A 16,096-nucleotide genomic window follows, 5' to 3' on the forward strand; every position below is an offset into this window, starting at 1 on the left:
AAGCGGTGCAACATGTTAGAGTAGTTTTGTATATATATATATATATATATATATATATAAAACTAAAAAATTATATTATATTAAAAATGCTATTTTGGAAAACGGCTGACACTTTACTTTCAGAGAAAAGAAATGCTAGGTTAATGGCAATGTTCGAATGAAAGAGATGAGAAGGGTAATGAGAAAGAGAAAGTCAGATACAATTGGTAACATTCAAGATCTTCCTTTCCTTCCAAAAGCTACATGTGGCTATGATACATTAACTGCCAGAACCAAACTCTCAATAACATCAGCATAACTGTTAGAATATATTCAAAGGTTAGCTACTCATAGAGTGCAACAAATTTATTATTTGTATATGTGTATATGAGGTCTGTAAATAAAGTAATGAAACTAGATTTTTTTTGGCAGCCAAAGTGGCAACACTGTAAAGTTACTAGTAAACATATATTGTTATATAAACAGGTGATTTATATTACGCATTAATGTTTTTAGTCTATTGTTGCCACGTGAGATGTAAACAAACTTTTTGTGAAACAAGTTTTTGTTGTTTGTTACAAAAATGAGTGATACTAATTACGAGTAATGTTGTGCAATCAAGTTTTGTGGTGAGAATGCTACTGAAACATTTTCAGAGTTGAAAAGGGCATATGGAGATGACGCTTTGTCATGAGCCAAAGTTTTTAGGTGGTTTAAAAAATTGTCAGATGGCTGGGAATCAGTTGTGGACGATCCACGCTCTGGAAGACTGTTAACGTCAAAAAGTGACAACAATGTTGAGCGATTCAGACTTGATACGGTATGACTGTATTAACTGACTAGCGATTAACTGTCAGAATGATAGCAGAACAATTAAATTTGAACTACACCACAGTCAAAGACAATCAACTGGCCATCAACTAGCCATCAAAGCCAACTGGATGCTGCATCATGACAATGCACCTCGCCACACTGCACTCTCAATTGAGTTTTTGGCAAAGAAAGATATTCCTGTAGTTCCTCAACCATCTTATTTACCTGACTCGAGTTTCTGCGACTATTTCCTGTTCCTGACTTTAAAAAGACACCTCAAAGGACACCATTTTGGAACAGTAAAAACATAAAAAATGAAGCTGACTATCTGAAGGATATGGTGGTTTCTGAGTTCCAACATGTCTATGAAGAGTGGGAAAACCATTTGAAGTGATGCGTGGCTTTCCAAGAGAACTATTTCGAAGGTGATAGTAGTGTCCATGTTTAATTGGATTGTAAATAAAAAGTTTTTCTGAACTAGTCTCATTATTTTATTTACAGACCTTGTATATAAATAAATAAATAAATATATATATATATATATATATATATTACTGTTTAAACATCTCTAAGAGTTGAACTCAGTTGAAAAGGAAGAGAAACAAGAACATAGAATGGACAATAAGATTTGATTACCAGTGATGAATAAAATATTCAGAGTAAATAACTTTAAAATTAGAAGGCTAAAATAATACTATTCCTGTGATATTCAGTTGCTGCTAAAAATTTAATTCGCAGACTAAAAACTCTTATCATGAAGATATTAAACACTGCATTTTCAATAAAATATAATATGTGGGAAATCCTGTAGACACAATGTATGTTTTGAAAATATATGCAAGAAAAGATAACAAATGAGATATAATTCTTTTTAAAAAAAATCTCTATAAAAAAGAATTTTATGACTAATTTATTCATGTTTTTCATATAATTAGTTGATGTTTACAAAAAATAAATGCTAAGAAATGATATGTAAATGATTAATAAAGGAAAAATTGAGTTATCGACTAATTATTTTTTTTATTCTAACAAGAAATGAATCCGTTCTTTTTGAATTACTTTTAAATACTTACTTGCAGTGCATTGCTATGTCTACTAAGACCATCACGGTCACGAGCAACTTGACCTAAAGTTGATGGCTGTCCTCGATATACTCGTTGTTGTCTATCGCTTTCTATTTCCTCTGCTGGACCAAGATCCTCCTCAGCATATAATTGATGTTGCTAAAAATAAATTTAAACATAAAAAGCATACAAAAATATGAAAAATAATTTTTATACAACTTTTAATAGTCAACAAATTTGAGTCAGTTTTGAACGTCCAGTTTCAATAACAGTAACTAATGTAATCAATAAATTAATAAGCTTATAATATATTGAAGCTTAACTGTTTCACTCTTATAAATAATAATTTAAAGAAATTATGTGGGTAAAATTCAAAAGTTTTTGTTTTGTTATAATTTAACAAGTGCTTATTTTTTAAAGAAATGTGTTTAAATTTATTCTATTTACTCTATCTGCTTTAAATTTACTCTAAATATAAAAATTTCTTTCATTATTTGCAGCATTAAACAGAAATTTATTATTACTACAGCTACATTAATTTTTTATTTCTTAAATAACAAATACTGTTTTGACTCATTATTCATTGCAATTTTAACAGAGATATATATTAACATATAATTATTGAATGAATTAAATATTTAATATATAAAAATCAACAACAAAGATATCAGTAAATATATAATTTATATTATATCAAAAAATGTCAAACAATATCTTTATTGTTTGTATTACATCTTACCATTTCATTACTTTTACTGTATTTCAGAATTATTTTTCCACGATTTTACTTATTTTGTTTATTACGAGATTGTGTATCAGAATATTTTACATTTAAATATTTCCAAAAACTAATCTAGAAGAGATAGAAGTAGAAATAAAATACTATGATTATTCTAGTTTTAAAAATAAATAAATAAATATGTAAGATAAGGAGTATCTAGGATCACTCTGTGAGCAGTCATATGTTCATCTTCTTCTGGCTGCTACCAGATGGAGTCACCAGGCTGACTCAATGGAGTGACCAGGTCTCCTGTGTGGAGGCCTACCATGCACGAGATCGAGGAGATTTGGAAGGTCCTGCGTGAGGAGGTCGGGGACTTGGTGGCACTGCCGTATGAGAAATTAGTAGATGTGCTTCGTAGAGCATGTGAGCATGTGAAGCCAGCCCCCTCGAACGCCAGGAGGCATAAGGTGTACTGCGAGGTCATCGCTAGGAGGCAGGAATGCATAGGGGCCGGAAGGCGGTTCGTAAGGGAGGAACAAAAGCCCGATGGTGAAGGTAGGCGGGTTGCCCTCGAAGCGCTACGGGCCGCTAGAAAGGCTTTGAGACTTGCCATTAACAAGTCCAAACGAGAACGTTGGACGTTGGGAGGAGTTTTGCCGGGATCTAGATAGAGACCCGTGGGGCGACGTCTATAAGATCGTTACCAGGAGGTTCGGAAGGTCGCTCCCGGTGTAGGGAAGCTTATGAGGAGGGTGGTAGCTACCTTGTTTCCCATGCGCGAAGAAGAGGCCAGAGAGCTAGTTGCACATAGATACAGGTGTTTTATGGCGGAGGAAGACCTGGTGGCGGCCGGCAGCGTGGTAGAAGCCGGGGTCCGGTCACCTCGAATAGCCTGACCATCTCGGGCTCCTGACAGGTGGCTCGAGGTGGTCAGGCTGTTCGTTGAGTTGGCGCCTCGGCTGGTCGCCGACTGTTTTAGTGGTTTGCTCCTGAGGGATTCATTCCCGGCCTAGTGGAAGACGGCATGATTGGTTTTCATCAAACAAACCGGGTATGCTCATAGATGACCCGTCGGCGTACAGCCCCATCTGTTTATTAAATGCCACGGGTAAGCTGTTTGAGCGGTGCCTGCGGGCCAAGCTGATGAACCAAGTCGGAGCCTCAGGTGGTCTTGCGGAGAACCAATTTTGAATCCGGAGGGGGATGTTCACATTTGATGCCGTCAGGAAGGTCGTCAGTACTATCAGGGAGGCGTTAGGTGGAACGCGTAGGACCAGAAAGGTGCGGGTTTGGTCCTCTTCGATATTAAAAACGCCTTCAACTCGCTGTCGTGGCGTTATTTGGTCAATGCTCTTCTGGCGAGAGTTATTTCTGACTACCGGAGGGTCATGCATGACTATCTGCGCGACCGGAGAATTGTGTATGAGTTTGACGGGGTGCTGGTCTGCAGAGAAGTAACATCAGTAATGCTACAGGGGTTCTTTGCAGGCTCATACCTATGGAACCTGGCCTACGACCAGGTCCTCAGGTTGGACCTGTCCGAGGGCGCATCATCGGTCGCGTATGCGGACGACCTCGCCCTCCTGGTGGTAGCGAGGACGGTAGGAAAGCTGGAAATCAGGGTGAATGCCGCAATTTTACAGAGAGTAAGGGCCTGGTGGTCGGTGCTCATAAAACAGAGGCGGTGGTTTTCGAGGGCAGGAGGTTGATCGGGGAGATGATGTTTGTTGCTGGGGGGGGGGGGGGTATCCATCGCGTCTACCTCCGCTGTTAAGTGCCTGGGGGTCTGGCTTGACAAGAGGCTGACTTTCCGGGTAGACGTCTTGGAGATGGTGGAGAAGGCAGATAGGCTGGCTCTGGCACTGAGCCGGCTCATGATGAATGTCAGTGGGCCGCGCCAGTCCAAAGGAAGGCTGCTTGCTTCTATGGTTGATTTCGCGGTCTTGTTTGCTGTGCCGGCTTGGATGAAGGGGCTTCAAGTAGCCAAATGGAGGGAAATGCTAAAGAAGGTAAGGAGGAAACTGGCATCCGCATCATCTCCGCTTATCAAACGGTGTCGTATGAGGCGGCATTTGTTCTGACCGGAATTCCACCCCTGGATCTGGTGGCTGCACGTGCGCTGCACATTATGCGGCCAGATTCCATGTGTGTGTTACGCGGCGCGGACATGGGATGCATGGGGTGGGGCTGTCTGGTGGTTGTTTGGTGCACTCTCTGGGTGAGGTGGTGTGTTAGTTGTTTGTTGGGAGTGTTATTTTGTTGAGTGAGTTTGTTATCTCATGTATGGGCTCTCTGATGTTATCCCCAAAAGTAATTTCAGGGAGCATTGACGAGGAGGGTGGTTTACTCAGAAGGAATCTGACACATTCGGTGACATGGGTCTCTGGATGTCTTAGGCAAGATTCCACCTCCTCCTACATAAATGCCTGTATCGCTCTGCTTTGGTGGAGGGAAGGAAAAACGGTATCAAAATGGGAATAAATGGAATGGTAAAAGATAAGTTTATTTTGTTTTTGCCAACTTAATAGCACAGAATGTATACTGTTGTGGACTTCCTTGTGAGAACAATCATATGACAAATGAATTGTGGAATGAACATGCATGGTTTTCTCATCCCTTGCTCTATCATGTTATATACTGCCTGATTTACCCCCAACTGTGCTCACCTTCCTACTTCTGAGAGTGATCATCACCCTTATAGGCAGTACCATACCTAATAAATCTGGCATTGGCTACCTTGGTAGCTAATGCTGCACTGGCACTGGAACAAACAAAATTCTAATTTTTAAGTGAAGTTTAAATTGTTCATCCCAGCACTCTCAGATGCCAACTAAAGCCCAGCATGCACTTACACTCGACATGCTGATCTTGACATATGTGAATCAACCCTCTTCACTTTTAGCTGGACTTGATGCCAAATGCAACAGTTTTAGAAACCAGTGATTTTTATCAAAACAGATCTAATTTAGTGTTCACCGGAGATTATAGGGATGACTCATTCCTACGCTGGTGAAGTTCCTAAGCCCAGACAACTTTTGATGCAGGGTGGAGCTCTGTTAATGAGCAGCCAGTAACACCTGATCTAGTCCTATGCCACCTGCAAATTGAAATGGTACCCAGGTGTGCCGTGAGAATTCCATAAGAGTGAAGTTATAATAATACACTGTACAATATTAACTTATTGTTTTTTTATTGGTTATTTCATTACCATGCATGTTGACATAGTGTTTTTCTTTGACATGATATTTTTTCAAGAATGAATTTTGCTATTTGCTTAATATTTATTTTTATGCATACATGTAGGTGGATTTACACATCTAGAATATATGTAGTTAGTAATATTTTACAATAGATTTATTATACTGTGATTAACTGTAATAATGATTTAGGCAGATTTAAGGAAATATATAAAAAAATTACTTATAAATTTAACCTGTTTGATTTATATGTTAAATCAAAGTTTTTATTTAAGTATAAATTAGCGAACATTTTTATTGGCAGTAAAAGTTATTGTACCTAATAACAATAGATCAGTACATTGAAGACCACAAAGATTCTTCTTTTTGGGTTCTGTAGGATTGATATGGACCTTGTATAGAAAGTTTTAAATTATGAAATAAAATTAAAGAAATGGTTTTATTTACTTTTTGTACTGATAATTCCTCACGCTGAATAGGTTGTCGCTGTGAGGTGGTGGCACGACTATTATAAGATTGTGTTGGTGATGTTTGACGTGTGCGAGGGTCTGTTACTCGTACAGTGCTGACTGTTGCACCTTCAACATTCTCTCCCCCACAACCAACATTTCGGGGCCAGTCACATGTTTGCAGTTCGTGGCTAAAACAAAGATACAAAAAACACTATTACTTTTGTTGTACAATTTGGGTGTTTTTATAACATATTAAGTTACGTACTGTTTGTAATCTCAAGTAATATAATCATAACAAGATAGTTTGTAGATCTTAGTTAAATCATTATTTAGTTAGAAGGATAACTGAAGGAATAAAAGTTTAAATGTACTCATACATCTTTAAACCATAACACTGAAAATACGTAACAAAGTGATACCATAATTTATTTTTTAACAAATAATTTACTTGTAACAGCAAGTCCATGTAATTGCACTTAGTCAAACTTTCTTTTTCTCTAAGTTACTTTTTAAAGCTGAACTGAATACTTAGCTTCTAATAACTTATATATAAAATAATTCTAACTAGGTAATGGTCAGAGCAGGAAGGCAATGAAGATCTGTAAATTTCTAGTTGTACCATTATGATGATTTCAACTGTCCAGTATGGTGCATCTCTTATATTAATTATAATTAAAGAATAAAATTAATAATAATAGTAAAACCATATAAGCAGTCTTCAGATTAAATGAGAGACTAATTATACAAATTTAGTTCAGAGATGTTCCAATTTAGTAAAGCAGTGCTCTCTTTTTCCATGCTTCCAACATTATTTGTAGGAGAAAAATCTTTTTTGCTCTGAAGAAAAATCAAATTTAAATGATAGTTGCATTAGCATCTCACCTGGTATGTAAGTTTAGCTCCAAAATTGAGAGTAAGATTTTCAAGAGCACCAGTTAATGAAAATGGAGCACAAGAAAATAGAGCCCCTTCTGAAGATGGTAAACAGTTGCACCCTACTTTAATTGATTAGTGATCAGTAACACAATGTTTACATGCACATGATGAACCAGCTGACCAGTTCTGCCCATTGTGGATAATAAAAATGGAATCAGTTAATAGGCAAATGGTATTAAGTTACATTGCACTATGGAAAAATGTGATAAATTGATACCGATTATGAGTCTTCCAGAGGTGATCAACACTTCTTTTACATGAATACAGGTAAATAATTGGCCTTCTTATAATATTTGAACTTTTAATCTTCTGCTAAAATAAATGAACATTTTTGATAACACAAGATTGTAGTAGAGTAACAGAAGGGTTATTAAGTGGGTAGTTTGGGCTGAATGAACAATTTGTTATAGGTAGAGCATTCTCTCCAGTATTGTAAAGAACAGTCAGGCATACATCAGCAAGGCATAAACAGTTATAGGAAAGCCTATTTTTGGCACATAAAAGTTCTTAACTAAACAAAGTTGATTCTACTGTAGAATTTATGCACAGTATTATAGACAAGTGGTACATATTTTCTTTCCATCCCATTCATTATTTGAGGGATCTTTTAGAGATATCTTTTTTTAACTTTTTTTTTTGTTTAACCTCTGGGTCCACAGTTAAGTCTTGGCGTACTTAATATGTCTCTCTCATATTGGTTGATCTCTCTGTATATTGAAAAATGACCTTTAAAATGTACTTTGATTACATGATGTAAATGAATGTACCAGTGGAATAGAATTGTCTGAACATTGTGTTGGTCAATAAACAGGAAAAGATTTTCTGTATTATGAAGTTTCTGTATATTTAGGCTTGAACATCAGGAAGAAATACTGAGAAGTTATTATAACAGAAAGACTTGGTGGGTCAGATCAAGAAAGTTTGTGTTCAGAAAGAGATCTTCAACTAGTTATTCGACTAGTTATTTTGGTGAAATGAGTGATATTCCTTATTCTGAAATAGTATTTGTGATCCTCAGATGTTTCTCCTACCCTGTACCTGCCAAGACAGAAGGTGGTAATTATAGATACATATGCATTAGTGAGGAAATCTATTACATCAATTCTGCTTGACAAGAGTAACCTTTAAATGTGATGCAGTTATTCTGTTAAATTGTAGGAACCATCTTACTGATAGGCTCTGATTCATATGCATTTACTTTGTAATATATTTCTCTAACTGTTAAGCCCTATGACCTGCCTGTTCCAAGTCAGATTTTATTTGGAACTAAAATTTATTATATATATATTTTTTATGAATTTTGAAAACACAGATTCACAGTAATTACAGATAGAAGGAGGCTATATTATAACCAAAAGAAAAAAAATTCAAGAAATTTCCTTAATAAAAAATAAGTTTTTAAATTTTCAGTCTGATTTATTCACTCTAACAGAATTATTTTATTAATTTGTTTCTGGGTCTTAAAATAAGCATCATTTTAAGTATACAAAATTTAGAATTTTGCAGTATTCATTACTATTAGAATTACTGGGTAGAAGATTTTTTTAAAGTAATTCTAGAGCAATTTAATTTTTCTTTAAAATACTCGCAATAAAGTATTTAAGTGAATTTAAATAAAGACCAATAAAATAGCATTAGGGAATATATGAACACTTTTCTTAGATTGTATTTTTATGTTTGGTTGTAATAGTGTCAAATATAACTTTATGTTATTATAAGTATCCTTATACATTTTAGTAATGTTATCAGAATTCTTTTTTTTATTATCTTTTCATTTTATAAGATGTACTGTTAATTAATCTGCAAAATATGCTAAGCAGTGGGTAAGAGTAAATTTGATGCCTTAAATGATGGTAAAGGTTGGTTGTATTATGTGCCAAGTATACATGGCATACACTATTTATCTATTATCACTATTGTTAAAATATTATTATTATAGTATATTATACGCTCTTAGATGCATCCACTTATTTACATTGTAGTATACTGATTTATGTGTATATGTTTGTGACTACTTGCAAAATGTGGGTAGGTATGCTGGTTGCTCTCTCCAGCTTATTGCAGGCTCAAGTCAGTTCTAAGAAAGTCATCATATAATCTGATTTTTCAACATTTAGTAACCAACTCATGCATAAACAAATGGATAATTATTATGATTTAAATGTAAGTTGTTATTAGACGTTTTGATTTTGTAATTCCTAGTCTGATGGAGACACGTAATGGAAATGAGATTGTGTAGAGGTTAATGTTCTTGAACTAGAATCCCTGAATTTGCAATCGACATTATGGAACTGGTAAGTAGACCATAGTAATTATAGTTTTAAAATCTGAAAAGTTTAATCAGTGAGGTATTTGGTTGGATCAATTACCCCTACCATTTCTGAATGATACCCTTGTCATTTATAAAATATTGTTTACTTATTTATTGGTTTGTTTTAATTACAAATCACCATGATTATGAGAATTTAATATAAAACAGTTGCAAGCTAAATAAATTTATAATAAATAATGTGTAAAGTACAACAGCATAATGTAAACTTGTGTTGTAAACAATTATTCTCTGAATTTATGTCAAGTAATGGGGTTATTAAGTAACTATTAGTAATTATAGGTTTTATTATAATCTAAAATATCAGTTGTCAAGGTAATTATTACATAATTTAGTTCAATAGAAATATTTATAAGAAAAATTCTAATATTATCAACCAGATTGTTCCGTAAAAACAAAATAAGAAATAGAATATTTTTTTACATCATTAAAAAAAATAAAAACAGATAAACTGCCATTCCTCTTTTAAAAAAGATCACTAGTGTTCTTTTCAAACTGTAAAAAAATAAATAAAATAAATAAATGACTTTAAAATTTTCTTTGGGAGATCTAAATTCACAAACATCTTTCAATAAGCTATAATCCTAATTATGAATAAGGTTAAAAGAATTAATGATTGTTATAAAAAAGTAAATGAAGTACATATAAAACTGACCTGTACATGAGCCCACCAGTGCATGACTCAAGGAGAGCTCCTCCAAATACACATACATAATATTGTGTACAGTCCCCTGGATGTGGGTAATACCCAAATTCTTCAGGGCAGTCAAAATCAACAACTTGAGAGACACTCTGTGTTGGGCTGACCTTGCTCCTTCTCTGTTGACTCCAACATAATTCTGAAAAAGAAGGAATCTAATACAACAAAATGAACAATTGCTACACTAGATAAATTAAATTTGCACTATAAACCTTTTGAAATTAATACTTAATGATTATTACTTGCCATTTATAGCTGTCTTTTTGTTATTATATGTGGTAAGTATTCTATAGCAAAAGAGAAGAGTGAGGAAATAGCATTGATGAGATCTGCAGCTGATCATATTATATTATTTTATAAGTATGAGAACTATAGTAAACTATACAGGAAATCCTGCAATAAACCTATGTAAAAAAAAAAAAAAAACACAACGTGGTAGTTGTCATATTATAATATTTTTAAAACTTTAAGTATTAATTACTATTTGTGAAAGTTCATTAACAATTTCTGCGCTAGAATTTGCCAACAGAATCATAGTTTTCTTCTTACTTTCATACATAATAAACAGTATTTTTGCACTTTAAATAGATATTTTAAAATAATTAGTAAAGGTTCATTTTAATTTGAGTTTTTATTGTTGATTTTTTGTTAATTTTTAACATTTTACTATTTTTTTTAACTTAAAACATTGTTTTAACAAAAACTTCAATTATTATTATAAAATATTTCATCCTATGAATTAATTTTTAACAGAATAAATTGTGTTACAACACAAAGGTGGTAGATTGCATGATGTTAATGTTTCCAAAATATCTAAAACTTTAAGGAGTAGCACCCCCAAAACATCAAAGGATACATAAACATAAAATTCTATTAAAGGAGATATGCCTTATTTGGCTTTGGTTGGAACCCCTTGAACTGAAAAAAATCCCTTTCAGCATGCTGGAAGGTGGAGTTAGATTTCACCGGTGCTAAGTAGAGGGTAAAAAAGATTCCCGTCAATGGTTGCATGTGAAAAAATGTTTCACATGTTTAGCATACAACAAGCCCCATCTTCTTACAACGACAGCAACATTTTGGTGATCCCTTGCCATAAGAGTTGATCATATCAAAAATTGTTTCAGTCAAAAGTTTTAGGTAATGTTTAGAGGACTAACAACCACTTTAAACCGATTCGATAGATACTCTGCCTATCAAGGGAGGTATGATTTTTTTTTGTCTTCAAAACCCAGTTTTTTCCCCCCCTTGGGCCAATAGTTGGTGACATCAAAAAACTTTACTTATATAAGTCTTAGGCCCTTATACAAAGAATAATAGGAACTTTAATTAAATTTAATATTTTGCTTAATAAGAAAGTTATAGTGATATTTTATTTTTTCGAAAAAGCCACCTATTTCCATTTTCCACTCCCATGGTCAGATTTTAACCATTAACAAACTCAACCGAGATTTTGGGTTGTTATATTTTATGTATCATTTTGAAAGTGATTGGCGCAAAATTACAGCAGTTATCGTGTCTACACAAGAAAGTGATATATATATATATATATATATATATGTATGTATAAACTTTTGAACTGATGGTGGTTTTGGGGTCTGGGGATATGAAACACGAAGGTATGTTGACATTTTCCAGAAGTCAAAGTAACTTTCTTATGAAATCAACCTAAAAGTACATGTCAGACAGATAATTTGTTGATGAAAACCTGTTGACAAGATCCCAGCAATACCATTATTTGCAAAATTAAAATAAAAAATGAGATTTGGAATGTAATAATTTATTTGCTCTGAATAACAGTTCTCTTAAGCGTCATCCAGCACTAAAAGTTAAACTGCAATTCAGAGGGTATTGCACCCTCAAACATCCTTGTGTTTCATTTCAATCCATCCATTTTACTTTAGGTGAGCAACAATATTCTTTCAGCTTATAGTTTGGTCATTGCAATTATAAGAAAAAAGTTACATGATAAGTAATAATTCTTTTTTGTTAGTTTTTTATTTATTTTTTATTAGACTACACATCTTACAACCTTCAATATTAATTTTTTACAACATGCAAGCTACGGTACAGGAGCAAAGTGACTTATCATTAATTTACTGTTATTTTTATACTATGTTATAATAGTGGTTTGCCTTGATCACTGGTACCATGTATGCTTAGTTTACAGTCTGAGAGGCATAAAAATAATTCTTCAAATAGATATAATGTACATCTCCCCCTCCACATACATGTTCACATTTCTATTTATTTTCAATAATATAATTGTAATTAAATTTTATTGTTTCTTTTTTAATTTTTTACCTTAACAAATACAAAAACAAAAATAGAAAAAGTAGCTGCTGTAATAAATATATTAAATTACAGCCATATTTCCTAGAAAACATGTTTAATTTCATTTCTAAAATTGAGAAATTCAGTATTTAATTTAATAGAATATAGAAAATCAAATATTTTCAATAAAACCTAAGAAAATAAGTTATTTATCTGAACAAAAGAAATCCTAAGTAACATTATGAAGATTTCTGCTGTAACTCCTTAATTTTAAGTTATTTTTAAAAAATGTAATGTTATTTTGATTGTAATAAAATGCTTAAGATTCTATCAGATAAAATCTTATTTAATAAAATAATACTTACAGAGATAGTAATGATTTAAAAATTGACATAGTTGTCATTTGGAAATTTGGAAAAATAATTCCATTAAAATATCTATTACAACATTTCACATACCTTGATTGCTTAATTTTCTGTAAGTGAGAAGCTCAAACATACAAAAATAATTAATGTATTTAATTATTGTTAATAAACAGCATGTTATACCTTCAACAAAAATGTAGGTATGTATATTTTTTAGAAGTACACTTTTGCAACAGAAAATTTATATCATTTTAACATATTTTAATTCTTTAGTTTTGTTCATTATCTGTTTTATAATATTCCATCAACAAAATTAGTAAATTTCATTAATAAAATTATTTTTCCTAAAATACTAGATATGATGTTCATAAAGATTTTTCTTTATTTTTGCATTAACAATCAATCACTTTTCTGAATTAGACTACACAGTTTGAAAACCAGGGCTACTTAATTTTGTTTAAAGATGGAAGCATAATTTAATGAAGACCTAAAATTAATTAGTGATTAAAATACTGTGTAAGTACTTCAAACAGTAATTTTTAAAAAAATATTATATTTTATTAGAAAATAAATAAAAAATTTACATTTTATACATTAAGTTGTATAATATCAAAATATTTTTACCAATTATATGAAAAAAACACTGACTTATAGATTTTCTTTATCCACACCAGGATGTGAATCTATCCTGGTTATAGAAATCTAAAGGATATAAAAATTTCTGTTACGCTAAAATCAATGAAATAATCTAACAAACTTTAAAAAAAAGGAAAGAATTTGAGATTAGTTAAATAAGATTTTTGAATTATATGTGGATCTCCAGCTGCTTAGTTGAAACATTGAGCAGTATATATATATATATATATATATATATATATATATATATATATATATATATGTATGTATGTATTTAGTATGGAGTACTTTTATACAGGTTTGAATACTAAATCGTAGATAACAGTGTTCTTTGGTAGTTGGGTTCCAATTAACCACACATCTCAGGAATGGTCGACCTGAGACTGTACAAGACTATACTTGATTTACATTCATACATGTCATCCTCTGAAGTAATACCTTATGGTGGTTCCAGATGGTAAACAGAAAAAAGAAAAAGTAAGTATTAAAATTAATTATGTTTTGCAAACTATGTATGTATAAAATAACAATTATTTATTTGTTTAAACAATTTTCAAAATGTTAAAAAGGAAGTTTATTATTATTATTTTTATGACCTCATATGTTTTCACAAATCCTGATTTAAAGAATGAATCACAATTGATTTTACAAAAACTTTATAGAGAAAAAATTCAAGACTGGAATATGTAACTAACTCCTCAATTTACATATCTTATTGATATTTAAAGAAATTCATCAGTTTTATAGAAAATAAACTTAACTTTCAAAACATGGATAAATTTGTGGTTTTTTTCCAAAAGAAAACAAATAAAAATATATTAACAGCCAACTAAAAGGAAAAGAAATCAAAGAAACAAACAAAGTTACTATTTTTTTTAATTTCAATAACAAGTTTTCATTCATAATTAAATATTTATATTGGTTTAAAATATTAATATTACAGACTATAATCTGTAGTAAAAATTTCACAAATACAATGGATTTGTCTACTCGTGCACATGTTTGTAAAAGTAAATTGTGTTTTTATATTATGTAATACGAAAAAGTTGGCTACTTTTATATGGATTTGAATACTAGACAGTAGATACAGGTGTACTTTGGTGGTTGGGGTTCAGTTAACCACAAGTCTCAGGAATGATCGGCATGAGTTTGCACAAGACTACACCTCATTTATATGTCATTCACATTATCCTCTTCTCATTGCTTATCGTTCACTAGTAGAACAGATTGCAATGTAAACATTAGGAATAATAATATTGTATAATAGACTAAAAATTTAATAGGCTTTTGAAAATTTTTTGATGACATCTGACATTTATTGATATTAATAAATCAAATACGTTTATTTATTATGCGAGTAATTTCATGGTAAGTGTTAATTCCAAGATAATTTTACTGTGTGATCATGAGGAATAACCATTGTTTTAGTTAATTAAAAATAGATTAAAAAATATATTTTATTAATATTTCAATATTACATAAGTATTAAGAAGGAAAAATATAAAGTGTTGTAATTTAAACAATTATTTATCAGGTAAGGAAAGTAACTAAAAAAAAATATTATTTTCAGAATATATTTATTATTTTTTATACAAATAAAATAATTTATAACTTATTTTATTATTATATTATATAAATTTAATAATAATAATTTTAATTAAATTATTATTATTATTATTATATAATAATTTATTATTTATATTTTATACATAGGAATAAATTTGAATTGAATAATAATCCATCTTTATATTGTTTAATGGTTAGTTTAAGTCATTTAATTTAATTCCAAAATGCTGAATGTAGGCTATAGTGTCAATTTTCATTTGAGTGATCATGCTGCACCACAAACAAAAGCAAGACTGTTATATATAATAAACAAACCAGACTGCTTTATAATCGGCCTTCACCTAGAAAACAAATGAAACGATTCAAATAGTATTACAATGAAACATACAGAAAATAGCAGTTGTAAATTCAGTGAAGTTTTACGATGAAATGTAATCATTTGCGTAATATTTCACAAAAGGTATAAATTAAATTTATGTTTCAAAGATCCTTTGACTGATTACAATCTGACATGGAATATGAAATATATTACATTATAAAATTAGGTGAACATTAAGAAATAAATAGAAAAATTATAATTAAAACTACCTCTAAAACAAAAATAGAAAGAAATACATAGGAAGAAATTAAGGCAATAATTCAACAGGAAGTTAGAAGTAAAAAATTTATTTAATACATAACATTTTAAATAAGCATCCTTTTTTAATAAAAAAAATGTATCTTTTTTGGAGATAATAATTTATCTCCGTGATGATGATAATTTATTTATCATCACCCCAAAGACTGTTATTCCATAATCTGCATTACTTTCATGCAATTCATATAATCAGTTTCATGATTATATCTCTTTCCTATGTTGAGTTATATATATATATATATATATATACTTTTTTCTAAAACCATTCAAAATATTAATCTAAGAATTATTTCAGTATTTTAATTAGGCTTTTATAAAGATATTTATGAGTCAATTTTGCTGTAGATAGCTTAGAAATGTTTGAATTACTTGTTTTTATAAAAGTTGAAAAAGTTTTTTTATGGTTAATTATAAAATCATTAAAAAA

General features: G+C 31.3%; 1 protein-coding gene across 1 annotated transcript in view; it reads right to left on the bottom strand.

Moving 5' to 3' along the window:
- Window positions 1-16,096, bottom strand: part of Cda5 (Chitin deacetylase-like 5) — a 398,887-nt gene that overhangs the window by 87,026 nt on the left and 295,765 nt on the right. The window contains exons 2-4 of the mRNA XM_075368390.1: window positions 10,150-10,333; window positions 6,225-6,417; window positions 1,866-2,015 (exon numbers count right to left, since the gene is read on the bottom strand). Coding sequence (XP_075224505.1) covers window positions 1,866-2,015; window positions 6,225-6,417; window positions 10,150-10,333 — 527 coding nt within the window. The remainder of the gene's footprint in view (window positions 1-1,865; window positions 2,016-6,224; window positions 6,418-10,149; window positions 10,334-16,096) is intronic.

The sequence above is a fragment of the Lycorma delicatula genome, chromosome 1 (assembly GCF_047948215.1).
Source record: "Lycorma delicatula isolate Av1 chromosome 1, ASM4794821v1, whole genome shotgun sequence".
NCBI lineage: Eukaryota > Metazoa > Arthropoda > Insecta > Hemiptera > Fulgoridae > Lycorma > Lycorma delicatula.